Below are 18,505 nucleotides of genomic sequence, written 5' to 3' on the forward strand. Positions count from 1 at the left end.
GAGGAACATTTAGTTCTCATGTAATGCATACCCAAAATGTACAGATTTTTAGGTTTAAAGATCTGGAAAAAAAGTGTGCAAATTATACATGAATAAACATAGTATTCTATACAGCCCTATAGTATAGACCAGGGGTTTTCAAACTGTGGTCCGCGGACTACAGGGGGTCCGCAAGGACAAGACAGGGGGTCCGTGGACAGCAAATACTTTTTATGGGCAATTTGATTTTATATATGTTTTTTAATAGAAATCTTTTAATTGACAATAAACCTATTTGTTAAATACTGTTAAATAAATAAATATAAAAATATATCTTATTTTAAGCAAATATTTATGTATAAATTTCATAAGGTAAAGCCTGAAATATAAAGGGGTCCGCAAGTCAAAAAGTTTGAAAACCCCTGGTATAGACAGTGTTATATAGCTAACATATACAATGCGTGTATAGCTATATGTGTACAGGTGTTATGTAATACAGCTATAGTAGTATACATACTATACAAAACAACTAAGTTGTATAGTTTCCTTATAGATAACTCTATATTAATATAAAGAACTATAAAGACAGCTATAGTTGAACAGATATGAGGGGAAGGGAGTCCTATACTGTTTCAGTTGCATACACCATATGAAATAATGATATAAAGAATATATTCCAAATTATCAAATATCTTACCATTTCAATCAGCTGCATATCTCCATGTTTCACATTTCTACCAGGAGACAGCAATAAGCCAAAACATCTGAAACAAAAGATTATACAATATATAACACCAATGCCTCTGTAACCCTTTTAGATACAAATTGCCTTTCATTCCATGATGTAAAACTTCCTGTTTTTAATTGTTCGTATTTCTTTTTTCCTGATTGCTTTAGTTTTAAGAAAAAAATTGTGCCAATAGTGTTTGCAAGAAATAAACAAAAAACATGCAGGAAGAGAATCCCAGAGAAACAATGTTCTGGAGAGGGAATATTGGGGCTGATTATACAAGGCCAAGTAAGAAGATATTGGTGGTACAGAGAGGAGAGATGAGTTGGAAGTATCTGAGTGGGAATAGAAGCCCGGCCAAACAGAGACTATAGTAGAAAAGTTTGGAATAGGAAACAGCAAATTTGTGACCCAGAGGGTGGAGTGTGATGGCAAGTAACTTCATGCCAAATGTTCCTTGAATGCAGTCTACAATGTTTGTATGTGTAGAAGCAGTATTCTCTTGCTGTCTCACCTAAGCTTTACAGAGAATTAATAACCATTTGGAGTCGTAGTAGTTTCTCACTCTGAAGAGGAACACTAACCTTTGTGATAAAGTTTTGGTCTGTTGACATTGTGATGCAGTTTTGACAACAATAATTTTATGTCAGAATGTTTTCTTAAGTTTTGCTTCAAACACTAACTAAATATACCAATAAATGAAAATGTTCATTATTTCACTAAATATCACGAATTTCTTGATTATGAGGATAGGCTGTAAAGTTCATAGTGTAACTAACTATGAAGGAGTGATGCTAAAGCTGCAAAATCTTGCATGCATCAATTTCAAATCTCCTTATTAAAAAGTGTATTGTTACTTTCCAGATACACTGATATCTGATTGTTCAAAGAGAACTTCAAAAGTAACTATTAGCAACTTCTCTTGAAAATGGACAAAATTTGGCATTGTCATGTTATCAAGTGCCTGCAGTAAAAGGGTTTAGCCCCCAATGACATTCATGCTGACGTAGTAGCTACATTAGGAGATGACACTCCTGCTTTAACAACAGAGCATAAGTTGGTAAATGAATTTAAGAGAAGAATGTATGGGTAGGTAAAATGACTTTTGTTGAAACAACAGTTTTACAACTGGATGATGACCTTAATGCTAACAACTCAACCATGAAATGGAGAATTGTTCAGTCAGACAAATGTAGTTATATACCTTGTTAGTGAGAGAAATAATATCAGATATACCACAATGCTAATCACTTTTAAATGTAGAAACAACAGAGAACAAACCTTTCAATTTTAAGCTCAAGTAGACTGTTTTGTTGTACAGTGATAATAATTTTCTTATCCATATTGCACCGTAGTTTAAAACAACTTTTGTCCCTTGGGACAGTAGAGAAGTTTCCACGACTATCATCTTCTTTGAACTCGAGGCCAACACTGAAGATGAACTTTTGTTCAGAATCAGACAAGCTACTGATTGATTCACTGCGAGGCTGCTTAGGAACACGCCTGAAGGTTGTAGCAAAGCAGTACAAAACTTTGGCTACCTAGAACAGAAATAAGCATCGTAAAATAAATGATACAATTTGAAATGATATAAGAATGTTTAAATGCTATTATAAGAACCAATTTGACACAAAAATAACCAACAAACCCACTAACTGTAGTTTGATCATGAATTTTTATCAGTTGTCGGGTGCAACATCACCAATCTATTATATTGTTAATGACAGATTCCTGTGGTGTAAACAATGCCATACTGCAGGAAGTAAATTGCAAAAGTCTGTGATAAGGAGAAAGAGAGATTCAAACAAACACTATTGTCAATACTCACACTCACATACATGCAGATGCTATTGATGCACAAACACATACACACATACATGGATGGTTGGTTCAAATTACACCTTGGAAGATCCACGAGGTCTGCTACTTTAACTATAAAGTGCTTGCAATTCTATCTTCTTGTATTAGGTACTATAAATTGTTTCTGCTGTTTTAACATATTAAGCAGGTTTCTCTTTTCTGTTTCAAATTGATTCTTATAATGTTTAATATCAGAAACATAGAGACTGAAATAATGAGCCAAAAAGCATAAATAACTGGTCTAGGAATCGGAATCAAAGACATGAAGAGAAGTAAAACTGACCGCTTCAGGTAAGTCACATCTAAATACATGGCATTGAAAGATGGTAGTTTCTGCTGTATCCCCATGGCTACAGGTGAAAGCAAAACAGCGTCTTTCATTGCTGTCAGTGGGTCCACGAGCACAGAAGAGAATTCTATGTATCCGATAGCTGGCAATGTCAGAGTTTGTAGTAGGATCCAGTAACCTACGGATAGAAAAAGATGAAAACATTTCATTAGTGACTGGAAGATTATATCAAAATTAACATATTGATAAATATTAAGAATAATTTGAGTTTTTAAATTGTTTAAAAGGTTGTTTTACATAAAAGAGGACAATATGCAATAGATTTAACTTCAGAACATTTTTGGAAAAGGTAACGCTAAATCCTGCTTTGACCATCATAGAATTCAAAAACACAAGACAGCAAAGTAGTCACTGTCCTAAGTCCCTATCATTTGCACCAATTACAACATATTGAAACTGTTCACTTTGTTAAGAAAGAATGATTAGAGTTTTAGCCAAAGACATGTAATATTAGGAAAAACTATAAATGTGTGTGTGTTCATATATATATAAACACACACATACACACATGATTGGCATTTTTCAGACAATTAAGGACTCTGTTAGTGTATATGTTTACATTTATGTACATTGACTACAGCATTAGAACATTTTAGCTCCTATTTCTAGCAATGTAAGTGTTTCTAACACCCTAGTTACATTTAGTGACAATTATAATTCTCCTTTTTGATGGAACATAGCAAACTGCTGTTTATAGTAGTTCTATGTGTATTTTTCCATTTCGTGCCCTTTTAAAGCCTAGCCAGGCTCATGGGTCCGGTTTTCCAGTTTCTATGGCATATGTGTTCCCCACCAGCTGGACGGGATGCCAGTCCATTGCAGCATTACTCAAGAAACAAGAAGAAAGAGTGAGAGAAAGTTGGGGCAAAAGAGTACAACAGGGGTTGCCACCACCCGCTGCCAGAGCTTCGTGGAGCTTTTAGGTGTTTTCGCTCAATAAACACACACAACACCCGGTCTGGGAATCGAAACCGCAATCCTCCAACTGCGAGTCCACTGCCCTAACCACTGGGACATTGCGCCTCCACAGTTCTATGTGTATACATTAGCAAATCACTAAATCAGCCATTGACTTAGATGATGCAGACATATATACTAAGAGAGAAGCAAGTCCAGAAAGAGCTGAAGTGTGAGCCAGTCCTAACTGATGAGGTAACAAAAATTGCCAAAAGTGACGCTGGTATTAGGAATTCTTGATCGGCATTTTTCAGATGACTGAGGTCCCTGTTAGTGTATATGTTTACATTTATGTGCATTGACTACATCATTAGAGCACTTTAGTTCTTATTTCTAGCAATGTAAGTGTTTCTAACAACCTAGTCACATTTAGTGACAATTATAATTCTCCTTTTAATGAAACATTGCAAACTGCTGTTTATATTAATTTTGTCGCCTCCCTGGCACTTGTGCCAGTGGCACGTGAAAAGACATTTGAGCGAGATCGTTGCCAGTGCCGATGGACTGGCTCCTGTGCTGGTGGCACGTAAAATACACCATTTCGAGCGTGGCCGTTGCCAGTACTGCCTGACTGGCCCTCGTGTTGGTGGCACGTAAAACACCCACTACACTCTCAGAGTGGTTGGTGTTAGGAAGGGCATCCAGCTGTAGAAACTCTGTTAAATCAGATTGGAGCCTGGTGTCGCCTTCTGGTCCACCAGTCCTCAGTCAAATCGTCCAACCCATGCTAGCATGGAAAGCGGACGTTAAACGACGATGATGATGATGATGATGATGTATACATATATCATGGTATCAACCAAACTATCAGATAACCTATAGTATAGTTATCTTCATTATTAGATACATGTATTTCATAATAAAAATAACAAAATAGTACATAACTGTATATAAAAAATGGCTTTGGAAAGCAGCAGTTCTCTTCTAGAGCAGAATTGTGTCCGTGCAACAGTGTGTTTGAGACAGAGTAGTGTTTGAACTGGAATAGTGATTGAGGTTTCAGCTAGACTAGTACTTAAGCCGGGTTAGAGTTTGAACCAGAGTAGAATTTGAGCTAGAGAGTAGTGTTTGAGCCAGAGTAGTAGCTGAGCTGCAACCAACATACGCTATGGTGTCAGTTCAAAACTGCTGTGTGAGTAACACAGAGTGGCATTAAGCTCCACCTAATCAAGTCTTTGACATAAGTTCACTTAAAAGTTGAAACCATTTCAGTTCTATTAACTCTTATACCTGTAATTTTTTATTATAGCTGCCAGCCTGGATAGTAATGTTTTTGATAGTCTAATTCTTCTATGACATAGATGAATACAAAGTCTTCACTGATGAAGTAAATCATCAGAGACCAAAGAAACTGGTGACAGTCTGTGTCATGTTGTGATGGGCAGATATATATATATATATATATATACATATAAGATGATAATTATGTATGATGGGACTTTTATTTTCATTGCAGACTTACAGCTGTCTACTTCACATTTACAACTTTACTTGACATTCAACTTGAATATCTGAATGTCAAAACAAATAATACTCAGTAATCAACCAAGTGTAACATTGCAAACCTTGCACAGTATAACTACTTTATATTCTTTTATTAATTTCTTCATTTTGTAATTAAGACTGCTTTTTTTTTTTATCAAGATCAGTCATATTGAAATATCTCTTTCAAAGGGTTTAAGTTAACTTTATCAACTCAAGTTACTTTGTCTGGTACATATTTCATTGATCTTGAATGGAAGAAAGACAAAGTAAACTTGGGAATAAAGGGACAAACCAGGGCATAAAGAGGTGTAACCAAATCATCATCATCATCATCATTTAACATCTGTTTTCTATGTTCATTGATAAATCTACTAGCTGACCTCTCTTTCTCACTTCCTACCTATTGCAATGTGCTAAATACCTCCAACCTTGATAAACAACAAAATCACAATGTTCATAGGAGGACTGACATTATAGACAGGTAAACACAACTAAAATTAGATATTCCACTCAAAGCTTGTTTAATTGATAGATTGAATACTAACCTGCTGATAATGATGCTAATCCATTCATTGTATGTGACTTCTAATTGCTAACTAGTTTGGCTTCGCCAGAGCTAACGAACAGATGGGATGGAAGGGTCACTACTTAAGCAAGGTCAGCTAGCAAAGCTTACTTAAGCAACTCGCAAAACATGAAGGATGAGTTAGTATTTAATATTTACTGTAGTTTGGATATAATCTAGTATATATAGTATGTATATATATATATATATATATATATATATATATATATATATATATATATACACACAGTTCTTCCAGAACTTAGTTTCACTGATCTGGGTGAATCTTCCTGGGAGCAACATGCTACCAGTTATCCTGTCCCTGGTCATCTCCTCTGTGAGGTTCAAGGTCCTGAGACCAGCCTTCACCACTTCATCCCATGTTTTCCAGGGTTTCCCTTTTCCACAAACTACACCTACTTTAAATGATCAGCACTTCTTTATGCAACTGTCTTCATCTTTATGCATCACATGTCCATACCAACACAGTCATCTTACTTGCACACTACATCTGATACCTCTTATTCCTAATTTTTCTCCAAGTACATTTATACTATATTTTTCATACACATATACACTGCATATCCAACAGAGCATGCTTGATTAATTTCTTTCCAGTCTTTTCAAGTCCATTGCATTCAAAGCCCATGTCTTACTACAATGCAGCATTGCAGTTCTGACATGAACATTATACAATCTACCTGTCAATCAGGGAGAAGACAGTGGTTGCTGACAGTGGTAGTAGCTTCCTAAACTTCTTTCAACCAATTCTTACCCTGGCTGCTAAACTTTAGGAGCTACTACCTCCCAGATAACAAAAGCTATCAACTATTTCTAGTGAGCCATCCATGCAATTAAGGGTGTCTGTTTCCAGTGTACTCATAGTATACATACTGTTCCAGTGCATCTCTCACATACAAAGCTTATGTTTGCTGTTAGTCTGCCTATGATACCACAACACTTCTTGTGTGTCCATAACTTACAATGGTTACAGTTATAAAATTTATACCTAATCCTTTCTTGCATATCAAGCTAGGCCTTTCTCTGAAAATGTCAGAGTCCTATTTTTCTTCCTACTCACTAAAATCTTAGTCTTTGCGAAGTTTACCTTAAGGCAAGACTAACACCTCAGACATAGGAAAACACTCCTAAATTGAAAATGCTCTTACTCAGTGGGAATAAAACCCAGGCAAACCAAATATGGCATACATCAAGAACAATGGTAGTTCTATCAAAAAACATAATATTCAAATTTACACATTATCTACTCATGACCTAATTATAAATTCAAAATGACCGACAAGGTAAACAAAGCCTTATTTTAGGTCAATTTTTCTACCAAACTATCAAGGATAATATGCTCTAACTTGGAATACCAACAGATTGGGGTACAGACTAGATGCTGAATTAAATACATTAATGAAGTTAGCCTAGATTTCGTTGTGGGGTTGCTCATAACCATATGCAGCAATTCAAGCATTTTTGACCCCTGGATAGTAGCATTCAAGTGTCTCTGGAAGATGAACAAATGAAATGTATCTAATCACACTAGAACAGCATCTAAGCAAGTATCAAAGTAATACACATGCAAAATTCCAGCCTATTACATCAATTATTCTTGGAGATATCATGACCTAAAGATTACTACTCATAATCAGAAATGTCATTTTGAAAAAATGCAAAAAAATTGCTGGAAATGGTTGATTTTACAACAATGCCCAACTACACAAGGATAATATATCCACATTTTAGTGAAATATTTTCAGTTTTGCACAGTCTAATAACGCCCAGAGACATATCCTTTGCTATTTGTCTGAGATTTTACTATCTGAAATCTGAGGTACTAGTCTTGCCTTAAGACCTCTCAATCCTAGTTTTAGCTTCCTTCTCTAGTTCCTCTGAGAAATATATTAGCATATAGGAGTATCTATGGACAGCCAGTCCTAAGTTCCTCTGTGATGGCCAGTAGGACTATGATAAATAGGAAGGGACTGAGGACTGAAATCATTATTGGCTCTCGCTTTACTTGATACAAATTGTACATAGCTTATACAATATCCACAAACCATCCAGCTCCACCTAGTTTTTGCAAAGACCACCAAATTACTGAGTGCGGTTTCCTTTCAAACACTTTCTACAAATCAACTAAAGCCAGGAATAGTGATTTATCCCTAGCCAAGTACTACATCTTAATTATCCTATTGTACACCCTGACTAGTTCAGTTACTTCATATCATCATCATCAACATTTAATGTCCAGTTTCCATGCTGACATGGGTTAGATGGTTTGACTGGGACTGGTAAGCTGGAGAGCTGCACTAGGCTCCAGTCGTCTGTTTTGGCTTGGTGTCTATGGTTGGATGCCCTTCCTAATGCCACCCACTCTACAGAGTGTACTAGGTGTTGGCTTGACATGTCTTCTCAAGCTCAGCAAATTGCTAGATGTTTCAGTCATTTGTTATTGCCTACACACACACACACACACACACACACACACACACACACACACACACACACACACATACACACACTTACTCACACAAGGGGACAATTAACTCAATTCTAGCGTTTCGTTACATATTTGCTGGCTTTGTGCCAATGAGACAAATAATATTTGTAATGATATCAAATGTAGGTACAAGGCCAGAAGTTATATTAACTCAACTACATTACTGGTACTTATATTATTGAAAGGTAAAAATGAAGTAAAGTTAATCTCATCAGGTTTTAAAATTAGTCAGAACTAAAAACCGCAAGACATTTGTACATCATTTTACCAATTTTGCTAAGCCACTGCCCTTAATAATAATAATATTCACTAAGAATAAGTTGGGATTTATAAGGTTAGTAGACTGAAAAAGAATGAAAACACCATTACTCACCTGACAATACCTTCTGATGTGCTGGGCACTGATAATATAACTGGAATTGACATCTGGGATTGTTCATTGAGAACAGCCATATTTCGGTAGATTTCCACCTCACTGCGTGGAGCATTGACAGTAGCACAGCCCAGGTAGGTAACTCCGTGAAAAATAGTAGCATCACCATTAGGAGTGACTGGCAAAGAGACAGATCGACCTCTGTCTGAAAATGAAAGGAATCATATGGTCAGCCTGTTTGGAGTGCAGTTGCTAAGGAATAGCAGGGGTTTTTTTTCTGTGTTAAAAACCCAGAAAAAGTTAAATTTTTCTATATAAACTAGTTTGGACAGGAGAATAAGACTGACTGAGGTAACTATATCACATTGGGGCTAGTGTATGCATGTGTCTGTTACTTTTTTAATCATTCCAGGCTTAGGGTTGTGGCAATGCTAGGGTACACCAATACACACACATACGCGCGCACACACACACACACACACACACACACACATACACACACACACACACACACACACACACACACACACACACACACACACACACACACACACACACAGGTGTTTGACAAAATAATGGAGACATCACTTTTATTTAACTATTTTTTCCTATTGGCAATATGTTCAAGTCTGTAAATATATGTTCATATGCATTACGTATACTTTGTACTTCATGATATAGCCTTCTGTTTTTGTGATGGGTTTTTTCTTTCATTTCTTTCTGGGGGGGGGGGGGGGGGGGGGAATATTTATATTTCAATAAGTAACAATGATCGATCTATCTGATTTCAAAAAAAAAACAAATTGTTGGAAGAGGATAGTTGGAACTCAGTCACTAAAACTGCTGTCATGTTGCCATTCCAAAACCAAGGTAAAACCTGCTCTGGCAAGCATAATTTTGAATGGACGACAAAGACTACAGAACAGTGAAGTATAGTGTATCAAATAACCACTGAATTATGGCAGCAAAAGTGACAACAGAGCTAAACCAACATTTTTGTGAACAATGTGTTAATTAAAAGCATTTGATCTGAGCTCCATAAAGTTGGATACCTGGGAGGAATGTAATTGCTAATCCTGTCCCCCATCAACATTGATAAGTAGAAAATTCAATGTCTAGGCTATCAGAAGTGGTCAATGGCTCATTGAAACAAAATTTTCTCTGATGAATCATCCCTTTTTCCCCAATTTAGAGCAAGTATATGTCTATCCAAAGAAGTCTTCAACCCTAACTATTTAGTCCCTACCACGAAGTATGGAGGTGTTCTGTAATGATTTGGGCAGCCATATCATGGAATTCTCTTAGCCCTTTAGTTGTTCTACATGGAAGAGTTAATGGCAAGGACTTTTTGAAAATTTTGGTTAATTACGTCCATTTTGTTGTATAAACATTCTACCTGATGGTAGCACAGTCTTCCAGGACAATTATGCACTAATTCTCATGGCTAATGTCATTCAAAATTCATATGAAAAGCACAAAAGTCGAGTAGGCCACTTGGATTGCTTCCCACCCCAATCACTGGATCTCAGTATAATAAAATATTTATGGTACATTTTGGAGAAGCAATTGAGGAGTTGCTTTCCTCTGCTCTTGTTGCTGAAAGAGCTAAAGCAGGTTTTACTTGAAAAATGGCTAAAGATTCCCCTAACATTAAAGCTGTTATTGATGCCAAAGGTAGACCAACCCCATATTAAATAATAAAACTTCCATTTAACAAGGTGTTTCCATTATTTTATCCAACTACACACACACACATATATATATATATAACACAGGGACATGTTTTACAAAATTCTTGATACGAAATCATGTGTTGTAATTTTATAATGTACTTCATGCTGCCAATCAAAAATTAATACATAAATTTACTAATTAATTGACTAATTGTCAAATTAATTGATCATAAAACTGAAATGAAATAACTAGAACATATATCTTAACTTTTCACATCCTTTTGAAACTTATCTAAGTTAAAAAAGTTCAGTACTGTGATGATTGTTTACAGAATAAAAATAGATACAAGAGATTAGAGTTTTCTCCCTTGCAACAGAGAGTGCTACACTTACTTTAAAATGAATGTAAACAAGATTAGTGTTTGTGTAATGTTGTATGTTTCAGGATTGGCCAACTGATGCAGTCTCATGCGGTATTATGTCCTACAGGAAATTAAGAGTTATCTGGAACATGATCTCTCCCAAAGTGAAAGAATCAAACTGTCAATTAAACCACATGCACTGTATTTCACATCAGTTTTATTATTAATTAACTAGATAATTAATTTAGCAAGTCTCTACTTGATAAAAACTGTAGTGGAACACATCAGTGCATGTGCTTGAATTGGCTGTATGACTCTCCCAAAGTGCCACAACAAATATATATGTATGTGTATATATGTGTGTGTGTGTGTGTGTGTGTGTGTGTGTGTGTGTGTGTGTGTGTGTGTGTGTGTGTGTGTGTGTGTGTGTGTATATATATATATATATATATATATTGCAGTGGGGATGTGTGTGTGTGTATGTATATATATATATATATATATATATATATATATTGCAGTGGGGATGTGTGTGTGTGTGTGCATACAGATATGTATAAATGTGTGCATGTTTATCTGATAGTGACATCTTATAAATTTATATATTCTCCTAAGAATATATATCAAATGTAAACAATAACCTTTCAAAAGAGAAGAGTAGGAAAGCAACTAGACAGAAAATTATATGAATGAGAAGTATGTCAACACTCAGTGTTTTAGATGTGATTAAAGTTGATACTGGTTGAAAGAGATAATACTTGCTAGATATATCACAAGGTATATGTCATTGTAGTGGGTGCTGATGAAATGAAAAAAAAAAAAAGACTTCCACTACAGAATGTTACTGTGAGACAGAGAAACAACAGAAAATTTTTAATCTACACCTCTTAAGAGCTTATGTCTGAAACTTTAGTACAAGTGCAAATTGGGACCAGAAAAGAAATGACTACCTTGCAACACTTGAACAATCCTTGCTCATTATTCTTTTTGTTAAATATTTTGCCCTTGAGCCTGTATTATTAATGCCTCAATAACTAGATTAATAGAACACTGAGTATTTTACTATAGAAAATAATGGTCTTATCTCAGCTCATCACACACTTCTCTTTAATCATGTATCTGTGTAACTCTCTCTTTTTCACCCACTGGGAACACAATAAGTGCCTAATAAAATATTGTTGTTGTTAACCACAGGTCAGCACTGATCAAGCAGATCTAAGCACAGCAAACCAAGAGCACAGTATCCAATGTGTCCACTTGTAAAATGGTAGGGTACAATCAGGGGTTTGAGAGAGATTTGGCCATTACTTCTAGCAAGTCAAACACACACATTGAGACTCCATTGACTCAAATAAAATATATATATATAACCATGGTTGAAATAAAGTATATTTCACCATTGAACATAATTATGTATATCATCATGGATTATTACAAAATATATGTCACAACAGTGTGATTAAATATATATCCACAAGTAGTTGATAGCTTCCGTTACCTAGGTAACCAAGTCAGTAGTGGGGGAGGATGCGCTGAAAGTGTAGCTGCTAGAATAAGAATAGCCTGGGCAGAGTTCAGATTGCTCTTACCTCTGCTGGTGACAAAGTGCCTCTTGCTCAGAGTAAAAGGCAGACTGTATGACACATGTGCACGAACAGCCATGCTACATGGCAGTGAAACATGGGCCGTGAGTGCTGAGGACATGCGTAAGCTCGCAAGGAATTAAGCCAGTATGCTCCGATGGATATGTAATGTCAGTGTGCATATTCAACAGAGTGTAAGTACCTTGAGAAAAAAGTTGGACCTAAGAAGCATCAGATGTGATGTGCAAAAGAGACGACTGCACTGGTATAGTCATGTGGTGAGAATGAATGAGGATAGCTGTGAGAAAAAGTGCCACACCCTAGCGGTTGAGGGAACCTGTGGAAGAGGTAGACCCAGGAAGAACTGGGATGAGGTGGTGAAGCACAACCTTCAAACATTAGCCCTCACTGAGGCAATGACTAGTGACTGAGACCTTTGGAAATATGCTGTGCATGAGAAGACTCGGCAAGCCAAGTGAGATCATAACCCGTGGCCTTTGCCAGGGGTGTAGCCAGCGTACCTTTCCTTCATTGGACACTAAACTCTGCTTGCGAAGACCTGTTGAGGCAAGTCAAAGTCAAATCAAATTTGCAAATTCGATGACTGGCACCTGTGCCAGTGGAGCGCTAACAGCAACATCTGAGCGTGATCGCTGCCAGAGCAGCTGACTGGCTTCCGTGCCGGTGGCACGTAAAAACCACTATTTGACAAGACACAAATAACCAGTCAGGGGTATAAATCGAATATTCAATAGCAGATCACAGTTGTAACTCTTCAACAACAGATTCCTGATTCTAAGAATAGTCATCATAAAACTAATGTTATGATGGGTCAAATCACAGCAGACCCATTTATAACTTAAATCAAATGTAAGTAACTGGTGGTAGTTGAGCCAACATGTTCCAGTTGACTGGTAATATTTGACACTGGTAATAACTTGTCAACTCATGGAAGAAATCACTGATTGGGTCCTCTCGTTTTCTTTCATGTTGATTTTTTAACACCCAAGTTAGCCCTGATCCATTAAATGAGTTCTAGCCATGATCAACCCATCTATTTCAGGCAGCGTATCTAGGAGACATTATCCAATATGACTTCCTTTTTCAAGACATTCACCTGATTGTAATTTGAGTGGTGTTTGGTTGCTATTTCTAGCAGGTCAAGTAACCGTGTAGAAGCTCCCTTCCTTTCTTATACTGTTTTTCCTTTCTTTTCTCACTCTATAAAATCAATATCTAATTTTACAAATATGGTTATATATCTTTATACCTAAGTACTTCATAATTTCTCACAGTTGAGATTGTTTCTTTATTGCCTACTATTTCTGTGAAATCATTCTGAAGATGTGTGTGTAAACACAAAACAGTTAGCCACTGTCAGCTCAAAATCAAAACAAATAAAATGTTCTATGCTTGAAAACATTGAGAACTTTAATAAAAAAGAAGATAATTGAATAGCCATCTCCTTGATCATTTTATGAAGATTATCTAATATGTATACAAATATAAATCAACTGCTCAGTTACGAGGGCATGTATCTATATTATTTATCAAACAGCACTTTGTTATCGTCTTCTCCCAATATAAACACACATACACACAGCATATACACACCTGCGATAGAAAAGGCATTAACTATTTAAGTTAAGTATTTCTATCCTCTGCATAAAAATAACAAAAATATTAGAATATACTTGTTTCTAACAATGCAAATGGAATGCCAATAAGCTGTACAGTTAATTTGAGCAACAAAATTTCAGTAGAACAGAAAGAACTTTCCTTTCCACTGAAGAAACACCAGATGAGATGAATAGCTAATTATATAACAGATATAAGTACAAATGGTAGAAGGTTCAATCTCAGTGTAACAGAACACAGAGAATACAATGACCAACTTTTGAAAGTTGAAACCACTGATAACTTCAATCTAGGTTAATCACCACAGAAATAATTAAGCAGCTTGAAAATAATCAAGATAATTCTGACAACTGAAATATTAGAGAGAAATGCATGATTTTAAATTACTTGATTTTTGTGGCCCCAGTAAATTTAAACAACACTGAAAAATACATTAGATTTTTTTTTTGTGTGTTAACCCAACAGATTTATGTAATATTTGAAATATGTGTTACCCCAGTCAATTTTTGAAATCTCTAAATTGAGATTATACAAAAAACAATTCAAAGAAATTTTCTTTTTCCATTCTTCACATATATTTTGATTTAGATGGATGAAAAATCTTCATACTTTTAAAAAGGGTAGTTAGCATTTCAGATTTCATGCAATGTAAACAAGGATAAAGAATAAGATTATTTGATTGTGTGAATGGAAAGTAAGTATCATCATTAGTAAATAATAAGTTGAAGGGACAAGCTAATTGTTAATTTAAGTATACAAACAGACTCCATTTATTGTTTAACAAATATGCATTGCAGCAAGACAGACTAAAGTTGACTTATTGCATTGCTTATACATTCATGTTAACTACAAGCAAGACAAACAAGTTGCCAAGTTCTATTCTCTGAAAGTCAAGTTTGCAATTAACAGAGAACATGAAAGAGAAATATCAAAAGAGAGCAATGGGTTAGGAATTGTAGTACATAACTGGAAGAAGGTTTGTATCAACTGTCAAGGGTCTGAGGGTTAAAAACTAGATTAGAAATTCTGAAAATGAGCAGACAACACAGTGTGGAAAACATGCAGATAAAATAATATCACCTTTTTGCCTAAAACTTGAGAGGAAACAGAATTAATGCAGTTTATTGAATGATATTGCAAAACAAAGACATTTCAAAATAGCTGATGACAGAAGAATAATTCTATAATTTAGTGATCACAAAAATCAACAAATAATCCAAACAAAATTTAATCCATAATATTTAGAAATTTATTAAAAAAATTAGATCATTTTATTCTCAGAAATAATAATAATAATAATTTTAATAATAATAATAATTTTAATAATAATAATAATAATAATAATAATAATAATAATAATAATAATAATAGTTTCAAATTTTGCCACAAGGGCAGCAATCTGGGGGGAGGGGATGAGTCAATTACATCAACCCCAGTGTTCAACTGGTACTTATTTTATCGACCCCAAAAGGATGAAAGGCAAAGTTGACACTAGCAGAATTTGAACTCAGAACAGAGTGATGAGTGAAATACCACTAAGCATTTCATCCAGCATGCTAACAATTCTGCCAGCTTGCCACCTTAATAACAATAATAACAATAACAATAATAATAATAATAATAATAATAATAATAATAATACCACAGCACATACCCAAGGCGCACAGAGCTGCGCTCGGTAGTGAAGTGAAAGCACGTTATAAAAATAAAACTACTGAATAATAATAATAATAATAACAATAATAATAATTGGCACAAGGCCAATGATTTTTAAGGGAGAGGGTAGGTCAATTACACTCGTCCCAGTGCTTGACTGGTATTTATTTTATCAACCTCAAAAGGATGAAAGACAAAGCTGAACCCAGCAGCACTTGAACTCAGAACATAAAGACAGGCGAAATGCTGCTAAGCATGTAATCCAGCATGCTAATGGTTCAAAATGCACGCTATTATCAAATTAGTTTTAGCTATATAAGTTTATTTTACTGTTTTTATGAGTTTCAGAATAACCTAAGTTATTCAATCGTTGGACATTCAAAGTTAGTCACTCTAAAAACTTGTGTATTATGGAATACAAAACTCTACTAATACAGTACTATTTCTCTTCTATTAACACTTTACAATTTCTGCTCTGCTAACACAGCACTATATCTGTTCTAGTAACATAATACTATGTCTACTGTACTAAACACAGTACAACATCTACTCTCTAGTAACGCAAAATTAGTTCTATTCTATTACTATAGCACTAGCTCAACTCTTCTGACACAATACTGTCTACTATGAAGCAAGATTGCAAGACAGTGTAACATTGACCCCAATATTTTAATTCAGTGATGGAAATAACAACCAATGACTGAAACATTACAGCATTAATTGATAAGTAAACATATTAAACGAACAGTATTGAATTAGGAGTGCAGTATGGAGAGGCAGATGTTTCACAGGTAAGATGAATAATCAAAAGTTCACTGCATACACTGGATTTATTTACACCTGATATATCAATAAGTGAAATGGGAGGATGATCTTGATGAGCAAAAGTGGTGAGGGAAGTGAATGGACAAAGAGTAAGAAGGAAACAATATCAAAGGAATTCTATAAAAGCAGACATAGACAGCAAAAACATAAAAGAAGTCTAATGATTTTTTTATCTTTTTTTTATCTTTTACTTGTTTCAGTTATTGGACTGTGGCTGTGTTGAAGACAATGTGTTGAATGAATTGACCCCAGTACTTTATTGGGTTTTTTTAAAGTCTGATATTTATTCTATCAGTCTCTCTTGCTGAACTGCTAAGCTACAGGGTTATAAACAAACCTAAACAGTTGTCAAGTAGTGGTAGTGGGGAACAAACACAAAGGCACACATATGTCCATGTACGTGTGTGTGTGTGTGTGTGTGTGTGTGTGAGGTGTGTGTGTGTGAGGTGAGGTGTGTGTGTGTGTGAGAGGTGTGTGTGTGTGTGTGTGTGTGTGAGGTGTGTGCGTGTGTGAGGTGTGTGTGTGTGTGAGGTGTGTGTGTAACAGGTTTCCACACAGTTTCTATCTACCAAATCCACTCGCAAAGCATTAGTCAAACTGGAGCTATAATAGAAGCCACTTGCCCAAGGTGCTGTGTAGTGGGACTGAACACAAAATCATGTGGTTGCAGAGTTAGCTTCTTTACATGCTTAACATGTAAAGAATTTTCAAATAAGTTCATGACACCTATAGACTGATTACAAATTAACTGCTAAGAATGTAATTGATATTAAATATTGAAGTGTTTATAACATTGTATTAAAACTGCTGTACTTGGTTAATTATTTGATTACAGGGTTACTTCCAATTGCAAATGTCACTATGCTAGACATTGGAGGAATAGCTTGTCTTTTTGTGAACAGAGACTGACAATGCTGTAGATAAAATAATTTATACAATTTGGGATGCCAAGGCACTCTGTAGGAAATCTGGTAATACTGTCACCTGGATAACAATATATACAAACTAAGTTCTGTCAGTGGGTTTTGTTTTTCTTTTTTGTACCAATTTAAAGTTTATAATAAATTACTTCAACTATTGTTCCAAGTTGAAGAAAGAAATAAAATAAAAGAAATGTTATCAAACACCAGAAGAGACAAAAAGCTACTGACACACAATAATAATAATATTAATAATTATATTAAAGCCAAAGTGAATCAGGAAATATTTTACTAAAATATACACAGTCCAATCAAAATATTCTCATGCTTATTTTATATAATTTCAATAATATCCCTGGAAAAGTGGGGTGTATAATAAATGTTTGCTATAGATATGTCACAGAAATTTAAGCATGAATAATCTCAACTTCAGGGCATGAAGAACATAAAGTAAATTTAGCTACAAAAATTTTGTCAATATTATTGATTTTGTAAAATGAAATATAAAAAATTTATTAAATGGATTCAAGTACAACAGACTGAATATACTAAATATATTATTACACAAACTGCAACATAACTGAACATGCTATAACATATCATATCATTATATTGATATTAATGTTGTGTTATTATATTAGATATCAATGAAGTATATTGCTGTGATAACCTTGTTAGTAAAAAAAATACTCTAAGCATCAATTATTAGAAACCTCCTTTAAACCAGGTATAATTTATATTTCTGCCAAGAGAGCAGGTTTTCTGTGATATTAGATAATTCTACACCTGAATCTAAATCAATTTAATACCTTAAAATCAAATATTGACCTATGCCAACACATTTCATACTTGCCAAATGGTCAAGGTTAATAGTTTTTTACTGCCAATTTTTTTTTTTTGTTATTGATTTTAGGAAGCCGGAATCATATATGAAAAGGAACATTTAGTAAAGAACTAAATAACAGAATAGTGATTGAATGTCACAACATCCCAGCCTATAAATCTAAGGCATTGTATCTATTTCAGAAAACAATGTTAAAT

General features: G+C 34.9%; 1 protein-coding gene across 18 annotated transcripts in view; it reads right to left on the reverse strand.

Moving 5' to 3' along the window:
- LOC106875263 (rab GTPase-activating protein 1) overlaps positions 1-18,505 on the reverse strand; it is a 118,988-nt gene that overhangs the window by 31,708 nt on the left and 68,775 nt on the right. For 14 of the 18 annotated variants that reach the window (XM_089348016.1, XM_014923343.3, XM_014923342.3 and 11 more), the window contains 4 exons: positions 8,808-9,012; positions 2,853-3,036; positions 1,991-2,250; positions 677-743 (listed from right to left, as the gene is read on the reverse strand). In XM_089348016.1, the coding sequence (XP_089204142.1) occupies positions 677-743; positions 1,991-2,250; positions 2,853-3,036; positions 8,808-9,012 (716 nt within the window). The remainder of the gene's footprint in view (positions 1-676; positions 744-1,990; positions 2,251-2,852; positions 3,037-8,807; positions 9,013-18,505) is intronic. The other 4 variants (XM_089348020.1, XM_014923344.3, XM_089348021.1 and 1 more) reach the window with 1 other exon arrangement.

The sequence above is a fragment of the Octopus bimaculoides genome, chromosome 2, assembly GCF_046866305.1.
Source record: "Octopus bimaculoides isolate indiv1 chromosome 2, ASM4686630v1, whole genome shotgun sequence".
In the NCBI taxonomy this organism is placed as follows: domain Eukaryota; kingdom Metazoa; phylum Mollusca; class Cephalopoda; order Octopoda; family Octopodidae; genus Octopus; species Octopus bimaculoides.